Source organism: Lagenorhynchus albirostris, chromosome 2, assembly GCF_949774975.1.
Source record: "Lagenorhynchus albirostris chromosome 2, mLagAlb1.1, whole genome shotgun sequence".
NCBI classification, from domain to species: Eukaryota; Metazoa; Chordata; class Mammalia; order Artiodactyla; family Delphinidae; genus Lagenorhynchus; species Lagenorhynchus albirostris.
Genome location: NC_083096.1, coordinates 182,222,414 through 182,242,008, shown reverse-complemented (window position 1 = coordinate 182,242,008; position 19,595 = coordinate 182,222,414). Strand labels below are relative to the sequence as shown.

The window sequence follows — 19,595 nt, the reverse complement described above, 5'->3', positions numbered from 1 at the left end:
CTGACCGTGAGCCGGGGGTCAGGGCAGCCTGCCCTCCCCAGGAAGGCCCCACGGGAGACCTGCAGATACAGTGGCAGCGGAGCTCCCAGGGGAGCCGTGGTCACACACACAGCCAGGATCACGGGGTCAAAGAAAGGAAAGGGGCTCTTGGGATCTCTAAACAATGAATGACCCCGTAAAGCCTCAGAAGAGGCTGGCAAAGAGACAGCATCAAAAAGCTCGCCTGAGGGCTGCCCTGGTGGCGCAGTGGTTGAGAGTCCGCCTGCCGATGCAGGGGACACGGGATCGTGCCCCGGTCCGGGAGGATCCCGTGAGCCATGGCCGCTGAGCCTGTGCATCCGGGGCCTGTGCTCTGCAGCAGGAGAGGCCACAGCAGTGAGAGGCCCACGTACAGCAAAAAAAAAAAAAAAAAAAAAAAAAAGCTCGCCTGAGCTGAGGAGCCGCCGAGCACGAGGACGAGGACGGCCTCTCGCACCGAAAGAGTCACAGGAGACCTGGGCGTGGGTGACAGATGCCCGGATCCGCGGCCTCGCACTTGGCCGCGGCTGTGAATGCAGAGGCGGGGCCCCATCCGGGCAGGCGCCGACCCTGCCTCTGTCACCCTGAAGGCCTGCACAGCATCACCCCACCTGCTGGCCCGCGCCTGCCACTCGCTGCAGAACAACCGGTTTTAAAAAGAAACAAAAGCCACGACACTGTTTTTTTGTTCAAGAACTGCAGAACGTACAGAGGAAAGCACAGTGCTGCCACGTCGTACAAGTGCGCTGCGCAGCAGCACCGGTCCTCTGCCTCACAGCCTCCCTGTCTGGGTATCTCAGGCCCCTTCCCGCGAGCTTATCTCTCTCTTGCAGGCAACGTATGAAAATGACAATTTAAGATAACGCATAATGGAGCTAATCTTTCTTCTGAAGATAAGATTTTAAAACCTGGAGTCACTGCACATTTGTGGGCTGGTGAATTAAAAATAAAAATAACCAACACAATCTTGGAAGCAGAATGCTTCTAGCAACTCCCCTCAGTCGTAGGAGCTTTTGAATAATGCCTGCTTCTCACACACAGCTCATTTATTTCTCCAGAACCTAATTGAGTTTTGCCGTTTCCATATTGTCTGTTTTCGAGGCTGCCCGGGATCCTACATTTGTAAACAAGGGAGCAGAAGCCTGAGACCTGGCTTAATGAGCTCCGCGCTCACGCCTGTTGTTCCGTCCCAGCCCCGCCTGCCCCATGCTGTTGGCACAGGTGGAAAGGGCCCATGGGGCTCAAGGTCTAAATCAGGCTGGGTTGTAAGGAATGGAAAATTCCCCAATAAAACGACAGAGAGGTTTGAGTCCAGAAACCTCAGACGGCTTGGTGTTGTCCCGCTTTCAATTCTTCCTCAGTCCCCTCGAGGGGGATGGAGTGGGCTTGTCACTAGCCCCACGAGGGCTCACACTGGCCTCTACCCTGAGGCGGGCACAGGCAGCTATGCCCGGCCTAATGTCCCCTGTCCCATCAGGGTCCTCAGTGGAGCCCCCAGAATGTCCAGGCAGAACCATCCCAGCCACACCCAGCCCCAGCCCCCTGCCCACAAGGAAGGAGGACTGGGGCTTTCCTCGGTGTCTCTGACGAGCAGCTCTTGGGACACCATCTGACGTAAGGTCAAGGTGCTCGGCTCTGAACAAGCACATCCCTCTGCCCCTCTGTTCCCAAGCTGTGTGGTGCGGAAGTTTAGGAAAAGTTCTCTCTTCTCTCCTCCACAATGAGGCAGTGCTATGAGCTGAAACTCCAGATGAAACTCTCTCCCGAAACCAGTCATCTTATTTGAGGATCGTCACAGCAATGCCCCATGGATAGTACCAGAAATAAAATGTGGGCAAGATGGAGACAGCTAATAATACCAAACCCCGACCAGAAATCAGGAACACCAAACAACTGGTGCCAGGGAAGGCTCAGAGGTCAGGGGAAGGCTCAGTGGTCAGGGGAAGGCTCAGAGGTCAAGAACAGATGCTCAGTGGTCAAGGGCAGATGCTCGATGGTCAAGGGAAGATGCTCAGTGGTCAAGAGAAGGTGCTCAGTGGTCAAGGGCAGACGCTCGGCGGTCAAGGGCAGACGCTCAGCGGTCAAGGGCATACTTAGTAGTCAGCTAATGAGAGCTCTTCTGAATTCCTACTGAGTGCTGATGCCCACGATGTGACCCCTGTCCTGAGGGGGCTCATGCCCCAAATGGGAAGAAGAGTAGCCACCCAGGAACAAGGGCAAAGCTGCCAGGGACTCTTACCCACGTTAGCCAAGGTCAGGTGCAGCCGGCCCTTCACCACCGTGTGGACGTTGATGGGCTTGACGCAGCCAAACCTAGTCACGTCTCCACTCACCACCATGGTGTCCTGTTCGTGCTCTGTCGCCACGACCTCAAGCTCATGCGAGACCTGAACGGCTGGGCGCCCTTGGCGGAGGAGGTGCTGTGGAGGAGAAAGGACCGTTCGGAGGGCGGCCGAGGCAGGGGCTATCTGCTTCCGAAAACCCAAGTCCCTGCTGTCGGGTCTTTCCCCCAAATCCTTATTAACAAAGTGCATCCCGATTCACCCACTGAGCAAACCCCAGGGATGCACAAGTGGGCCTGGCAGCCACCTGCGTGGAGCCCCCTCCACACGGAGAGGATGAGAACACGGCACAGAACAAGGGGGGATGCTGAGGAAGCCCAGCTCCGCGTCGGCGGGAGCCCCAAGGAGCCTCCACTGGGCCCCTCAGGATGAAGGTGTGCCTCCAGGCAGGGGGAGGGCACGCCAGGCCCGGGCGGGACACAGGGGGCTTCAGTGTGGCAGAAAGGCGGGCAGCAGGTGCGAGGAGGGGCCGCGGGGCGGACGGAGCTGGGTCAAGAGGGTCCTTTCCGACCCCACTCTTCTCTGCTAATCACGTTCAACCCTTCAGAACCCTCCTGAGCCCAAGAGCGAGTGGGGCTGGCCGGGAGGGAGGGCTGGGCCCCTTCTGCTGCGAGGCCCGGGCACGTCACCAGGCCTCTTGACCGTCACGCGTAAATGGAAGCGCGGGGCCAGGTTCAGGTCCTGCTTCTGGAACTCTGGCCCTGTCCCTCCAGCACTTGTCCTCTGCCTGTCTCGGGGGCGGACACGCCCAGACCAGATCCCTGCTGAGTGGGTCTGGGGCTTCCAGCTCTGGAGACCCTGCTTGCGCAGCAGCGCTTGTCCACATAACGCCAACACGTTCACGGGCCAGGAGCCCCGGCAGCCAGACAGGGTGAAGACCCCTCCAGGGGGCGGCCAGTCAAGGCAAGCAGCGACGCCCGGCTGCCCCAGGAGCAGTGATGCCAATAAAAACAGGGCATCGCGTCTCACCCAGGAAACTGCAGAGGTTTTTTCCCCACCCTGTAAAGGGTGGGAAAGCAGGCGCCTTGGTCATCTTCCGGGAAGAGCGCCGTGCCGGGCCCCTGGGCCCCCTGCCCGAGGCTCCGTATTGGTGCACCCGTGACTTGGAAACGTGGCTTTGGGGCGTTCTCATCTGGGGAGAAGGTGATGGAGTCAGACCTGGGCTGAAAGCCTGGTCCCAGCAAGACCAGGGGCTTCGGCTTCATCCTGCACACGGGGATCAGGGCAGCAGTCCCAGGGCCGGGCTGAGGACACCGCAGCAGAGCGGGGGTGCAACCAGGCCCCGGCAGCGACCACCGCGAGACCCCAACGATGCTGGCGCTGTCACCGCTCAGGAAATGAGCTGCAGGGGTGAGCTAACATGACCCCAGAATGTTCCCTGCAGCGTGTCCACCAGGACAAGGCGCTTAAATGTCCAACAACGGGGGACAGTGCGACGAGCTGTGATGCGTCTGGAAACGCAGGAAATATCCACAGAAGGCCACGTAAGCACGTTGACAGCTCAGGACCTGGACTTACACAAATCTTCCATCTTCTCTACATAGATGTTAAAGTGAAGACTTGCTTATTTTTAGAAAGTAAAATTCCATTTTATTTAAACCAATTCTGTGTCAGTAAACCTGACAGCACTTGTCGAAGGGGCTCTTCGTGGAGGATGAGATCAAATAACCCCTCCACGTGCTTCGCTCGCCCCTCCCTCCCCTCGCCCTGCCCCGCCCCGCCCCTCCTGCCTTTCACCTCACCCCTCCCTCCCTCCTTCTATTCATCCATTCTCAGCCATGCCCTACCCACGGTGGCCTAGGACTGTGCTGGGGAGGGGTCAGCGGCCATCCCATTCCCACCCTCCATGACATCACTGGCCAGTGTAGGAGACAGACGGGCCATATCCGTGACGACCTTGGGGGGCCTGAGGAATGAGAACACCAGCCGACGCCTGCTGAGTCCTCACCAGCTGTGACCCCGCCCCATAGCTCTTTGCACACTGCCCCCCGGCTCCCTCCACTGTCCTGAGGGCCTCAGCCCCTCAGGGAAGGGCCCTGAGCCCCGGTGGATGGGACAGTTACAGCCCGGGTCAGCCACCAGAGGAAGGGAGGGACAGAGGAGCAGGCGGCCCCCAGAGGATGGGGGGCACGGGGCCGGGGCCGCTGCGGCACAGGAGCCACGAGATCCTCGTAGGCTGGGGTGCTGAGGGGCAAGGGGGGACGGGACCAGATCTGCAGGCCTCAGTGACCAGCCGTGCAAGGCTCAGGAAGGGAAACCAAGGGGGCCCGTGGCTGGAGTCCAGAGGGCAATAGCTGTGTGGGATGAAGGAAAAGTGAATGAAAGTCAGAGAGATTCCAGAGATTCCAGAGCTGCAGCTCTCCCCCGTCCACCTCAAGGCAGGGAGGAAAACGCTCGGGACAGCATGTCGGCAAGTGGATGTGGCCCAGTGCCTGGCCCAGAGGCCGCCATGTGACCCCACGTTGACCCTCTGGGGTCCTGGTCACACGAAAGGGAAGGTTTGGGGAGAAACTCTGGGAAGAAAATTGAATTAATGCATGGACTTCAGTTTTAGAATATGAGGAGAATGGGAAGCACAGTTAGAAAACGAATTAGCTTCTGATTCTAGTTAGAATGAGAGAAGCACAATTCAGGGAACTGAGAACAGGCATCAGGAAACATTTTCCCACCCCATCATTCATTCATCCTGTCCTCCGTCCTGAGGGCACACCTCTGATGGACCAGCCAGGCTCTTGGTGAACAAGCCTGATCCCGAGCTGCTCTCAGGAAACATCCATCCTCACCGTCAAGGGAGCAGAGGTGACGTCGCCTGGTGGGTCGGTTCACAGGAGGAACTGATAACTGGGCGGATGTACCCTAGCATGATCGAGTTTAGACTCTGTGAACATCCTTTCCTTTGGGGAAGGAGAGGACTCGGCAGTGCCTTGAATTTGTGAACCAAGAAGCCAGGCCCCTGGACAATGCCCAGTGCTGGGCGATGGCCCACACTGCTGGGCGACAGACCTCACAGAAAGGACCGCGGGGAGACGTTACCTTCATCTGAACGGCGGCGGATCCGACGAGAAGCAGGGAGTCTCCGTCCCAGATGTCGATCTGCAGAGTCTGCATGGCCAGGTAGCGGGCGAACCAGCGCTGCTCCCCGGGTCTCAGGAATCCAGGGCCCACCAGGTACTTCAGCTGGAAGCCCGGAGACCCTGTGCAAAGAGGCCCCAGATGCGCCCAGAAGTAATTGGAATCATTTATCACCTTTACACTTGGAGGAGTTTCTGCTCTGGTCATGATGACTAATTTCCACTTCTGTCAGAGTTACAGCTTAATAAATACATTAATCAAAACATTATAAAATATCTAAATTAACAACATGAAGAGTGGTGTTCAGAAGACTACATTTCTTTCCAATGTATACAATAAGCTCCTCCCCAAATAAGACTGACGGTTTTTACCAAGTCCTAGTGAAACAGTCTATGCTGGATAAGGACAGATGCCCCGACGGGCCGGCCAGGGAGTATGACTCTGGGCGCACAGGATTTAGGGAGAAATGCTGTCTACATCTTCTGTCAAAACCGGGTGGTCACCAGATAAAGAAGATGCGGTACATATACACAGTGGAATACTACTCAGCCATAAAAAAAGAATGAAATGATGCCATTTGCAGCAACACGGATGGACCTAGAGATTATCATACTAAGTGAAGTAAGTCAGACAGAGAAAGACAAATATCATATAATATCACTCAAATGTGGAATCTAAAATATGACACCAGTGAACTTATCTTCAAAACAGAAACAGGCTCACAGACACAGAGAACAGACTTTGTGGTTGTCAAGGGGGACGAGGGTGGGAGAGGGACGGAGTGGGAGTTTGGGGTTAGCAGATGCAATCTATTATATACAGAATAGATAAACAACAAGGTCCTAGTGTATAGCACAGGGAACTATAGTCAATATCCTGTGACAAACCGTAATGGAAAAGAATATGAAAAAGAATGTATATATGTACAACTGAATCACTTTGCTGTACAGCAGAAATTAACACAACATTGTAAATCAACTCTACTCCAATAAAATTTTTTAGAAACCGGGGTATTCACACACAGGCGCATGGAGAGCTCAAACTGAGACGGAGCTCAGCACACAGTGCCTAGGTCATCCCGATGCCTCCCGCCCCCAACGCGCCCAGGAGCCCCACAGAAGCACAGGCCTCTCCAAGGTCGCTCCTGGTGCCAGGCTTATCACTACGAGACAGGAGCCGGACTGCGGCCCCCGCCTTCACCTTTGCGGAGTGGCATCACCATTAATCCTAAATTGGCAAAGATGCCATTGAAGTCACCATTAGTTAAAGTGCAGGGACAGCAATGCAGGGGAAACACACTGAGAACAACATTTCCGCCCTTTCCGTCAATAACATAACAGTATTTACGTGGCCCCGCTGAGCAGAACGCTAACCACAGGGAGGAAGGCGGACGTTAGCTCGGCAGCCCAAGCGGCCCCGGGCAGGCTGAGACCCTCGCCCCGTGGGTGCCCACACGGCGCCCTCTCCGCTGTCCTCAAGGCCAGGACAATGCGGTCGGCAGGAGCAGTGAAGCAGGTCCGGACGGGACCCAGCTCGGGGCACGGGGGGAGGGCGTCCGGTGGGCCCAGGGGATACAGAGCAAGGACCGGCGGGGTCCTGGCTCCCGCCATGGCTGGAGCGCTGACAGAAGCGCCCTCCAGGATGGAGGGGCAGGCAGCAGCAGCACAGAGACCACGGAAGGGGCTGGAGTGACGCTGCACACGGCAGGCCAGGCCCCAGTGTCCCGAGTCACAGGGCTCGGCCAAGGTCACACGCCACCCCGGCCCCCAACGGCCAGCTCTGAGAAGTAAGCGGCCTGCGGCACCTGATCAGTCCCCCGACACCCACCGTGAGCCCGGCTCACCCAGGCGCAGTGAGGACTGGAATGAGGACCGGGGAATGAGGAAGGCCGAGCTCACAGCCCCGACGGCAGCGCCCACCTGCTGGGTCCCGCTGGGCTGCAAGGAAGGGGCAGCGGCAGCACCGGCCTCTGATGTGGCTCAGACCAACGGCTCCAGGTGCACACGGACGTGACCGTGTGGGGCGACCCCCAAATGACACCCGCAAACACCCTTCCCTGGGCGCCCTGCACACTCACCCCCAACACCTCCAGTCCCACAGAGCCTCCACCCGGACTTGCACTCGCGCCTGAATGCAGTAGGTCCCAGCTGGACCCCGCGTCTTCCTCCCCAGCCAGCTCCCCCTTGCGTCACCCCAGAGTGCCGCCCAGCACCGCGTCCTCCCGACGCCCTGGCTGGGCTCCATCACCACCACATCCCGTCAGCTGCCGGGTCCCCTCAATACGACCATTAATTCACACGCGGCAAATGTTCCGGGCCCTGTGTGGGGTCGTGTGGCAGAACAGGATGGACAGGGTCCCTGCCCTGATGGAGCTCACGGTCTCGGGGAGACACTTTGAGCCCAGAGCTGACAGTGTGCTGAGTGTCGCACACGGGGGCCATCCTGGTCTGGGCACAGTCCAAGGCCCCTCATGCTGGACCCTCCCAATTCCTCCCCACTGTAGGCTCGTACCCCTTTGCTCCTGTCTGGCTAAGACAACTGACTCCTCGGTGGCCTTCCCTGAGGTCCAGACCCCCCACAGTCCATCCCATGGCACTGCCAAAGCGTCCACAAAAGGAATTCTGTGTCGTCTCCATCCCACTCAAAAACCTGCAGTGGTGCTGACCACTGACTCCTGGGGGTAGTGGTACCACCCTACAGGGTCTGCCCAGGCTCCCCAGCTTACCTCCCTCATCCCTTCACAGACACCGCCCGGTCCAGCTGGGGTCCCTGCTGCACCTCAGTCCTGCCCCACCGCCACGGCCAGGTCTGGCAGATGCTCTGCCTCCAGCTGGACGGTCCTCCCCCACCCCTCTTCTCAATCTCCACCCCTCCTTCATGACAAACACCTCCTGCTCCGTGAAGGTAGCCACGACTCCTCTGATGACAAACACTTTATAACACTACAGTCTACAATGCGTGATGAATGCGTAACAGCTTGGAGTATCTATGCACCAAATAACAAAGCAGAAATCCAGAGATGTAAGAAGAAACAGATGAAAACACAATGACAGTGGAGACCAAACAACCGCTTTCCTTTCAAGGCAGGTCAAGTGGACCATAAATAAGTAAGGATACAGAAGACCAGACCAGCTAATCCATAAGGCAGAGTGTATGCATACACATACAACATGGTACCCCAATAACAGAGAATATATCTTTTCAAGTATATTTGGAACATTAATAAAAATTTACTGTCTATTTCACCACAAAGAAAACCTAAATACGCTCCTTAAAGTAGAAATATTACAAATAATATTCTCTGATCACAATCCAACAAACTAGAAATTGGAAAAAATTTTTCAAAACAATTCACTTATTCTTAAATAATTCTGTGTCAAATGGAAAACATGATCAAAACAGATTTTTTAGAATAATAATAATGAAAATACTACTTATCAGAATCACCAAAACATAAAGCAATAATCAAAGGAAAATTCATAGCCTTCAATACTTTATATCAACCAGAACAAAAGAATTAAAATAAATGAATTAAGCAACTCAAACAAATTAGGAAAATAACAGTAGAGAACACCAAAAAGAAAGCAGAAGGGGGGTAATAATAAAGGGAAATGCAAAATCTAACTGATTAAAAAACAAGAAAATAGCGAAACCTATTTAAGGTACACTTATGTGCCTTCAGAAGACAGGGAAGCAGAAATGAGCAGGTGGGAAGACATCCCTGTTCCTGGGCAGGTCCCCTCCTATCCTTCAAGGGCAGTTCCCCTCTCGTTCATCTGTGAACTTCTCCAGAACCCCAGATAGAGCCTAACAAGTTCACATAGAAAACTAAACCAGCAAGAATGTCTGGAGAACGGTGCCAAAAAGAATAGCATAACACCTCTGATCAAAGAGCACGACCTTCGTGTGTAGACAGTCTCATGAAGAGTCTGGTGAACTACAGCCCACAGGCCAACCCAGCTGAGAGCTAAGAATGGCTTTTACATTTTCTAAGGGTTGTGAAAAACAAAAGTCAAAAAAAGAAGAAAACGATTACAGAGAGATCGCATGTGAACCCAGAAAGTCTAAAACATTTATGATCTGGCCCTTAACAGAAATCCATTTGCCAACCTCTAGTCTAGTGGAACAAGCAAGAAAATCCAGAATGACACCCAAGTAATACAAAAAAGTTTGCTATCTGATAAGGGTGGATCTCAAGTCACTGGGGAAAAAGACAAACGTTTTAATAAATAGTACTGGGTCAGCTGGATAGACATTTGGAAAAAGATAAAACTGATCCAAGTCTGCCCTCACACAGCAGGATAAACTACATAGAGATCAGAAATCTAAACGTAAAAAATGAAACCGGTAAGTCCTAGGAGAAACCATGCACGCATCTCTTGCTGAGCTAGGGGAAGAGAAAGCCTTTGCATCTGTGACTCAAGAATCTAGAAGCAATAAAAGACTGACACATTAGACTACACGAAAGTAACACCTTTACACAGCAAAACCCATCCTAAGCAAAGCAAAAAGACAAACGACAAAGTAGGAAGCATATTTGCAATGTATATCACAGGCAACAGCTAATCTTCCTAACACAGTTCCCAAAACAGAGGACAAAATAGATGAAAAATCTGATAGAGAAATGGAAAAAGATATGAATAGAAGTTTGCAGACAAAGACAAAAGATGCTCAACTTCACTCATTACAAGAGAAATGCACATTAAAACTTCACTAAGATCTATCTCACATCAATCAGAATGTAACAACCTATTTTGCGGAGGAGGCCAAAAGATCTCAGGCTAACAGAGAGGAGGTGGTGCTGTCTATCAACACCGCTGAAGCCTTTTATCCTATAATCCCACTGCCAGCAATCTGCCCTAAAACATACCTCCATACACAGAAAACACGAGAAACACAAGGTTACTCATTGCTGCATTACCTGAAATAGCAGAACGCTGGAAAGACCCAAACCTCCATCAGTAGGATGATGGTTAAATAAACCACAGAACATGCACCCAATGTAGGACAATGTAGCTGTAAAAACAATGCAGACGGTTTCCACATGGAGTGGAACTCGGGATGGAAAGTTAACTGAAAATAGCACAGTGAAAACGTGTATTTGGTATGCCACCTACCGAATAAGAAAAAACAAAAAATAAAAACGTAAATATTTGCTTAAGCCGGAAGCTAGAAACCTGGTCACCCCCAGGCCAGTGAGCAGGTGGGGGCTGTCTAGAGGGGTAAGGGTCGAAGGGAGCCTTGAGTGCTCATTCAGCTACGGTTTTATGTTTGGGGCCACGTAAATATTCCAATCAAAAAGGAAAGAAGGCAAATATGAAATTGAAAACAAACTGAAACCAACAAATTCGACTGAACATCAAATAGGCAACATAACTCCATAGAGAAAAGAATGAACACAAGGGCTTTGGGCCACACTCACTCACGCTACATCCTCGGTGGGACACAACCCAAGACCAGAAGAACACAAAGAAACCTGAACTTTTGTCAGCCATGTATCGTTAGTATTCAAACCAGCAATATAAGTTTGAAAATGCATTGTGTAAATTATAAGGGAAAGTAAATAAGTAAATATATTATCAGGAAACACGATTTTCGGTTTAAGAGGAAAGAGATACAAATAAAATATTTTAGGGAAAAACCTCTAAATTGAAATTAGAAATATCAAGGTGAACTCATGTTTTAATATACATGCCCCATCTCTGCCCAGGGAAAGGCCTAGAAGCAGTTGAGACCCCGATCAAAAGTGCCCGGATTGATGGGCTTCCCTGGTGGCGCAGCGGTTGAGAGGCTGCCTGCCGATGCAGGGGACACGGGTTCGTGCCCCGGTCCGGGAAGGTCCCACATGCCACGGAGCTGCTGGGCCCGTGAGCCATGGCCGCTGAGCCTGCGCGTCCGGAGCCTGTGCTCCGCAACGGGAGAGGCCACAACAGTGAGAGGTCTGCATACCGCAAAAAAAAAAAAGTGCCCAGATCGTGATCTTTAGAAAGCACTCCCAGTGCGGGGCCAGGCTCCCGGGAGAAACGGGTGACTGGATCTGAGGCAGAAAAAGCACAAGGCGAGGCTGGACACCTTTGCTCCAGAAAGGGAGGAACTGCCCAAAGTCCAACCAGAGCGTGTCAACAGACTCAGGCCAACCCGAAGGGCTACAGCTGGCCAAAGACGAAACAAAGAGCTAGGATACACAAAACCTGAACTGTCACTATTAGAGTAACTATTACAGTAAGTTCTTACTCTGAAAATTAGAAATTAAAGGGAAAGTATTTAACATTTGTTCTGCCTTTTTTGGAGAACATATATGTAGTTCACTCCTGGTAGATGAGAGAAAGTCTCTTTCTATAGAAGAATGCCAGCTCATAAAGGGAGACCAAATGATAGCATTAGAAGAATTACCATCTTGAAAGCTCCATTTAAATAGCTGATCCGGGCAAAGTACAGCCACGGATGTTAGGACAGTAGGTGAAGGGCTGTAGGGGTCAGATATTCACACGAAGCCCAAGAACAGCCCCAAGAAGTCTTCCAAGTGCAAAGGGGGCAGCGCCTACCTCTTCCCACTGGAGACACCTGGGCGGGTGCCCCTACCAAGTGCTCACACTGACACCCGCACGGTGACACGGCCTGACCTCGGCGCCTCCGATGGGATGCACGGGCAGCACGCGGCCTCAACGATGAAGAGTTCGCACCAAATCCAGGATGGGACGGAGCCCTCAGCCCTTCCCCCAGTGGACGAGAACTACTGAAGACGAACGAGGTAGACAACCAGGTGAGGAAACAATCAGACACACGGAATGTGGGACATTCTGCAACTCGCTCAGTCTCTTCAAACAGGCACCAACACTGGACAAAGAATGCAGGGGACAAGTCTCAATGAAAAGAGACTGAACACATGATTACAGGTAATACATGGGCCTGGACTGGATGTCAGAGCAAAACACAGCTATAATGGACATATGAGGGGAAATGGGAAAACTTGACAATGAAATTCTTATAATCTTAAGTATGATAACAGAACTGTGTGTATAGAAAAGGACGTCCTTATTTTTTTATAAATTTATTTATTTATTTACATTTTATTTTTGGCCGCGTTGGGTCCTTGTTGCCGCGCACAGGCTTTTCTCTAGTTGCGGAGAGCAGGGGCTACTCCTTGTTGCGGTGCGCGGGCTTCTCATCGCGGTGGCTTGTCTTGTTGCAGAGCACGGGCTCTAGGTGCACAGGCTTCAGTAGTTGTGGCACGCGGGCTCAGTAGCTGTGGCTTGCGGGCTCTAGAGCGCAGGCTCAGTAGTTGTGGCGCACGGGCTTAGTTGCTCCGCAGCATGTGGGATCTTCCCGGGCCAGGGCTCGGACCCATGTCCCCTGCATTGGAAGGCGGATTCTCAAACACTGCGCCACCAGGGAAGTCCCAGATGTCCTTATTTTTAAGTAATGTGTGCTGCTATATTTAGAGGTAAATTGTCACCACGCCTGCATTTTACATTCAAATGATTCTGAGGTGGGGGGAAAGATGAACAAAGAGATAAAGCAGGTATTCCCAAATGCACCAGCACAACTTCTGTAGCTGGGGACACGGAATTAGGGCACCTGGAGAAGGCACAGGAAAGACAAGATCCAGTAAGGAAGAGGCGATCAAGACTGTACTACAGGGTCCAGACCTAGACGCTGGTCTGGTGGGAGATGCCCCCTTGGCTGGGATAACTCAGGGGCGGGAAGATGGACGAGAGTTCTTTAGGACAGTGGATGCTCTTGGCTGACCCAGACTCCAGCTCTCACACTAGGGAAGACCCCACTAGACAAAAACACCATGAGACGCCTTTCAGAAAAACAACATGTTAGAAAAAAACAGGCAAGAATGCAAGGGAAATAACAAGGAAAGGCGGCCCCGTGCATGTGGTATGGAAGGACGGGGACCAACACAAGCAGATGAAACGGCCACAAACTTGGGGGAACCTTCCTGAAAGGAGCGGGGGACAGTAGTAAGTGAAAAAAAAAAGTCCAGAGGCACATCCCACTCTTGAAGAAAAAGAGGAAACAGAAGAAATTCTACTCACAATGTAGAACAGTGACTAGAGTGGCAGAGGCAGCCAGCAGGCCTACGGGCCGCAGGTTCCAGAAGCTGCAGTTGCTCCCGCTGGACCAGAGGTGGCAGCCGTTTGGCATGAGCCTGCTGAGGGCTGCCCACAAGGGCGTGTGGGAGCCACATCATGGACTCTGGGCACCAGGAGGCAGACCTGGAGGGGAAGCGGCGACCCTCCACGAGAACTGGTGGTCAGGGCTGCCAAGACTGTAAACGTCCAGACTTTGCCAGAAGACAACAACGTCTCAAATGCCACTTTCCATAAGTGGGTCCATCCATCAGAAAAGAGCGATTGTGTGGCAGAGCTGAGACCAGGGCTTTTTCTCTCTGGCCTCATGCCCCCCTGAGTCTCTGCTATCATCTTTGGCAAAACCAAACTTTGGATTCTGGGAATGACGTTCTGCTTAAAATAAGTATTCCAGGCTGAGAAATGACTCACTTCGTAAGCTTGGTGGGTGTGGAGCCAATGCTTTTAAAATCTTTTATGTCCTATTAACTCTCTGCATTCTTTATGAAGGTCACAAACCTCAGTCCCTACCTCACAGGATACACAAAATCAATTCCAGATGAATTCTAGATCTGAATACAAAAAGGGAAAAGAGGCTTCTAGAAGGTAACATAGGAGGATATCTTCAAGACTTTGTGGAGACAAATTCATTTTGGGTGTAGCTTAGGAAATCTGCCCATTAAGGAGAAGACTGATAAATTGGACGTAATTTTCATGGAAAACTACTGTTAACCAAAAGATACCATTAACACAGTCAAAGGCAAGGCACAGAGCGGGAGGAGATGTTTGTAACATCTGAAGAAAGACTGGGATCCGGATATATACATAACACCTACGAACACCGAGAAACAGACAACACAAGAAAAAATGGGCAAAGCAGTGCAAAAGAGGCTCTGCCGAAGGCAACAGCGTGTGGAAGGTCATCGGTCAGCCAGGAGATGCCGGCACATGCCCACCAGGAGGTCACGTGAAAGAAACCAACAAAGCCACACACATTACACAGGCAGCAAGGACACAGGCAGCTCAGACTTTCCGCCTACTCCAGTGGGTGTGTAAGCTGGCATGGCACTGGAGAGGGAATGCACCAAAGCTAGACCTGTGCTGCCCCGGGACCCAGCAGCTTCAGTCCCAGGCACAGACCCACGCAGATGCACACACACACATGCGCACCAAAAGAATGATCGTATATTATTGAAAAGCCAAGAGAGTGGAGAAAAGGGAACCCTCGTCCACTGTTGCTGGGAATGTTAAGTGGTACAGCCACTATGAAAGCCTCCTCCAAACCTTTTTTGGAGGTTCCTCAAAAAACGTAAAAATAGAGTTACCACATGATCCAGCAATCCCACTCCTGGGTATTTAAGCAAAGAAAACAAAAATACTAACTCGAAAAGAAATCTGCACCCTGCCCCCGCCATGTTCATTGCATCATTATTTATAATAGCCAAGATGTGGAAGCTGCCTAAGTGTCTACCTACGGATGAACAGATAAAGAAAACGCAGTACATATATATACAAAATATTACTCAGCCGTTAAAAAGAAGGGAATCTTGACATTTGTGACGACGTGGATGGATTAGAGAAAGACAAATACCATATGATTTCACTCATACGTGAAATCTTTTTAAAAACAATCAGGCTCGTTAAATACAGAAAGCAGACTGGTAGTTGCAAGAGGTGGGGCGGGGGGTGGGCAAAATGGGTGAAGGGGGCCAAAAGGTACAAACATCCAGTTATAAAATAAGTAAGTCACGGGGATGTGATGCACAGCACGGTGATGACGGTTAATAACACCGTGTTGTGTATTTGAAAGGTGCTAAGAGAGTAGATCGTAAAAGTTCTCGTCACAAGAAAAACAGAATTTTATAATTATGTTCAATGATGGATGCTACCTAGACTTGTTGGGCTGATCATTTCACAATGTTTTAAATATGTTCATAGCAGCACTGTTCAAAAGAGCCAAAACCTGGAAATGATTCAAAGGCCTGTGAACAGCAGAATGGGTAAACATTGTGGAATATTCGGACAACGGATTTCTATACAGCCAAGATCACGGACAAACTACTGCTACATACAGCAACATGGAGGAATCTCCCAGACATGAGGTTGAGCGAAAGAAGTTAGATTCAAAATGGTATGGATAATATGACCCGTTTAAGTTCAGAAAACAGGTAAAACTGGGCTTCCCTGGTGGCACAGTGGTTGAGAGTCCGCCTGCCGATGCAGGGGACGCGGGTTCGTGCCCCCGTCCGGGAAGATCCCACATGCCGCGGAGCGGCTGGGCCCGTGAGCCATGGCCGCTGAGCCTGCGCGTCTGGAGCCTGTGCTCCGCAACGGGAGAGGCCACAACAGTAAGAGGCCCGCGTACCGCAAAAAAAAAAAAAAAACAAGTAAAACTGATGCAGAGTGATAGAATTCAGAAGAGCCGTTACCCTTGGGGGAGGTCAACTACTGGGGTGGGGGGTTGCTGTGTAATGCTCTACAGCCCCATCCGAATTGGGTGGTAGCTACACAGATGTGTTCACTTTGTAAAAATTACACCTTTTACAAAAATTAACTCAAAATGTTAATTTTTGTAATGTAAAATGCAAAACTATCAAACTCCTAGAAGATAACATAGGAAAAAATCTAGGTGACCTTTCAGATTTGGTGATGACTTTTTAGCTACAACACCAAAAGCACGATTCATAAAAGAAATAATTGATAAGCTGGATGTCATTAAAATTTAAAACCTCTTTTCTGAGAAAGACACCATTAAGAGAATGAAAAAGATAAGCCACAAGCTGGGAGAAAATAGTTGCAAAACACATATATGATAAAGGATCTGTATCCAAAATATACAAAGAACTCTTAAAACATAACACATATGAAAACAATATTAAATCCAATTTAAATTAAATCCAATTTAAGTTAAATCCAATTTAAATTAAATCCAATTTAAAAATGCGCTGAAGATCCGAACAGACATCTCACCAAAGAAGATATGCAGATAACAAGTAAGCAGATGGAAAGACACACTACATCATCTGTCATTAGGGAATTGTAAATTAAAACAATGAGCTACCACTACACACCTACTTGGATGGCCCAAATCCAGGACACTGACAGCATCAAATGTTGGCAAGAACGTGGAGCAGCAGGAACTCTCATTCACTGCTGGTGGGAATGCAAAATGGTGCAGCCACTTTGGAAGACAGTTGGGCAGTTTCTCTCAAAACTTAACATACCTTTACTATACGATCCAGCAATTGGGCTCCTAGGTATTTACCCAAATTAGTTGAAAATGTATGTCCACACAAAATCCCGAACAACAAACTGGAAGCCACCAAGATGCCCTTTGGCAGGTGAATGGATAAATAAACTGAGGTACGTCCAGAGTATCATTCGGTGCCAAAAATAAACGTGCTATCAAGCCACGAAAAGCCATGGAGGAACCTTAAGTGCATATTACTAAGCAAAAGAAGCCATCTGAAAAGCATACCCTATATAATTTCAACTATATGACATCTTGGCAAAGGCAAAACTATGGAGACAGTAAAAAGATCAGTAGCTGGCAGGGTGCAGCACAGGGGATTTTTAGGGCAGTGAAATTACTCTGGGTGACACTGAAACAGTGGATATATGATGTTACACGTTTGTCAAGATCCATATAATGTACAACGTGGGGAGAGTAAACCTTAATGTGAACTCTGAGCTTCAGTTAACAACACGGTACCAATATTGGCTCATCGTGAACGTAAGAAGTTGCTAACAGAGGAGACGGGGCGGGGTGGGAGTATACGGGGCTCTGGGCTAACGGCTCAGTTTCTCTGTAAATCTAGAACTGCTCTAACAAATAAGGTCTAACCATCCTTAAAAATTCACGGGGCTTCCCTGGGGGTGCAGTGGTTGAGAATCCGCCTGCCAATGCAGGGGACACGGGTTCGAGCCCTGGTCCGGGAAGATCCCACATGCTGCAGAGCAACTAAGCCCGTGCACCACAACTACTGAGCCTGCGCTCTAGAGCCTGTGCACCACAACTACTGAGCTCGTGCTCTAGAGCCCGTGTGCCACATCTACTGAGCCCGTGAGCCACAACTACTGAGCCTATGAGCCACAACTACTTAGCCTGGGTGGCAACTACTGAGCCCGTGTGCCACAACTACTAAGCCCACGAGCCACAACTACTGAGCCCATGTGCCACAACTACTGAGGCCACACTGTAGAGCCCGTGAGCCACAACTACTGAGCCCACAAGCCACAACTATTGAACCTGTGCACCACAACTACTGAGCCCATGCTCTAGAGCCCATGCGCCACATCTACTGAGCCCGCGAGCCACAACTACTGAGCCCACATGCCACAACTACTGAAGCCCACGCACCTAGAGCCCGTGCTCCACAACAGGAGAAGCCACCGTAATGAGAAGTCCATGCACCACAACAAAGAGTAGCCCCCGCTCACCGCAACTAAAAAGAAAGCCCACGCGCAGCAGCGAAGACCCAGCACAGCCAAAAATAAATAAATAAATACATACATTTATTTAAAAAAAAAAATTCATGGAATGGTGCACTTTGTTGTATGCATGTTATATTTCAACAACAAAAGAAAACGTCTTAAGTGAGGCCCATGAAAGACTCGGGGCTGAGCCAGCTCAACCTTCTGAGGTCTTGAGGAACCCGGTCCATCTGGAGAGAACCCCCAAGTCTGGGCTGCCAAAGGAAGCCCAGATCTGCTCAGTCAGAGGCAACTTTGGCCAAGGCTCAGCTGTGTAAGAAATTGCAAAGCCTTTGTGGACTCTGAATTTTAATTCACCATGACAAGAAAATTCGATTCTGGATTTTAATTTCTTTGGACTTCCACTTGCAGGGAAATTAATTTTTGGACTAATTTCTCTCTGGGCAATTCATAATGGAAAGGGCTTTACAGTCAAATCAGGAGCGTCTCTAAGTGGTTGGCCTTTTTTACTGAATTAACACTATCATTTAACCTCATTGCAGAAGCTCCGATGAGCTCCACTGGATCAAGTGACCGGATAGCATTTAGCACGGGAAACAGAATGAATGGTCAGCAATGCGTGCAGAGGGGCCCTGAAATCCACGCATTATTCTGATCCATTTCAGAGCCTTCTGGGGACATAGGCTAAACTATCCACTGCTGGTCCTGGGGGGACTGGTACGTTTGGGAGCAGTGGTCCCAGGAAGGCTCCACTGCTGGTCCTGGGGGGACTAGCAAAGGAAAGGTGGTGGGTTTGGGAGCAGTGGTCCCAGGAAGGCTGGGAAACACCCCCAGTGGTGACTGGTCTCCTCCCCAGTGGTGACTGGTCCCCTCCCCCAAGGAGGGCCACAGCCCCGCTGGCCATAAACTCAACGGTTATGTGAGCTGAGAGAACAAAACAGAGGAAGGTTGCAGGAACACATGGTCCCCAGCCCCACCTCCGTGCAGAGGGACGGCCCGTGCCACCTCTGCCCAGCACACCCTCCTCCCAGGGCAAGGGCAGCTCATCGACTGGTGGGTTTGAGGGAAGAAGCAGAGCCCAAGCTTCTCACCCCTTCCCCTTTCTTTCCAGATTTGTCCACAGGAAGAGAGGAGGCCGGGGTCCACAGGCAAGCGGGGGACGCAGGTTCAAGGTTGACGGCGGCTGCCCAGCCCGACCTCTGCCTGCCGCTCACCTGATGGGGGCCCGGCTAGCACCACGGGCTCTCGGGCTAACTCCATTCCCACAACGGCTCCGACTCTCCGCACTGATTCTGACCCTGGACAAGGGAACGGAGCATCACCTGCTGCACCCGTGACTTCTCGCACCCAACGATCTGGCTGACCCTTTCCACTATTTCTTTGTTTTCTAAGCATTTATGCTCATTTTCTAATTTCTTTCCTTCTACTTTATTGGGTTTGCTCTGGTTTTTTTTCACCAAACTTCTTGAGCTGAAAATGAGATCAGCATGTTAAAAGATACTTTCTTCTTTACCAACAGTAGAAGCATCTGAAGCTGCAAATGTCCCTGTAATTACCATTTTACTTACTAGCTTTTATTTTAAGTTACTTTTTATTGGAGTATAGTTGCTTTACAATGTTGAGTTAGTTTCTACTGTACAGCAAAGTGAAT

The 19,595-nt window shown here is 50.7% G+C and overlaps 1 protein-coding gene across 3 annotated transcripts in view; it reads right to left on the bottom strand.

Moving 5' to 3' along the window:
• Positions 1–19,595, bottom strand: part of NPHP4 (nephrocystin 4) — a 126,234-nt gene that overhangs the window by 17,380 nt on the left and 89,259 nt on the right. For all 3 annotated transcript variants that reach the window (XM_060141619.1, XM_060141617.1, XM_060141618.1), the window contains 2 exons: positions 5,394–5,554; positions 2,258–2,438 (listed from right to left, as the gene is read on the bottom strand). In XM_060141619.1, the coding sequence (XP_059997602.1) occupies positions 2,258–2,438; positions 5,394–5,554 (342 nt within the window). The remainder of the gene's footprint in view (positions 1–2,257; positions 2,439–5,393; positions 5,555–19,595) is intronic.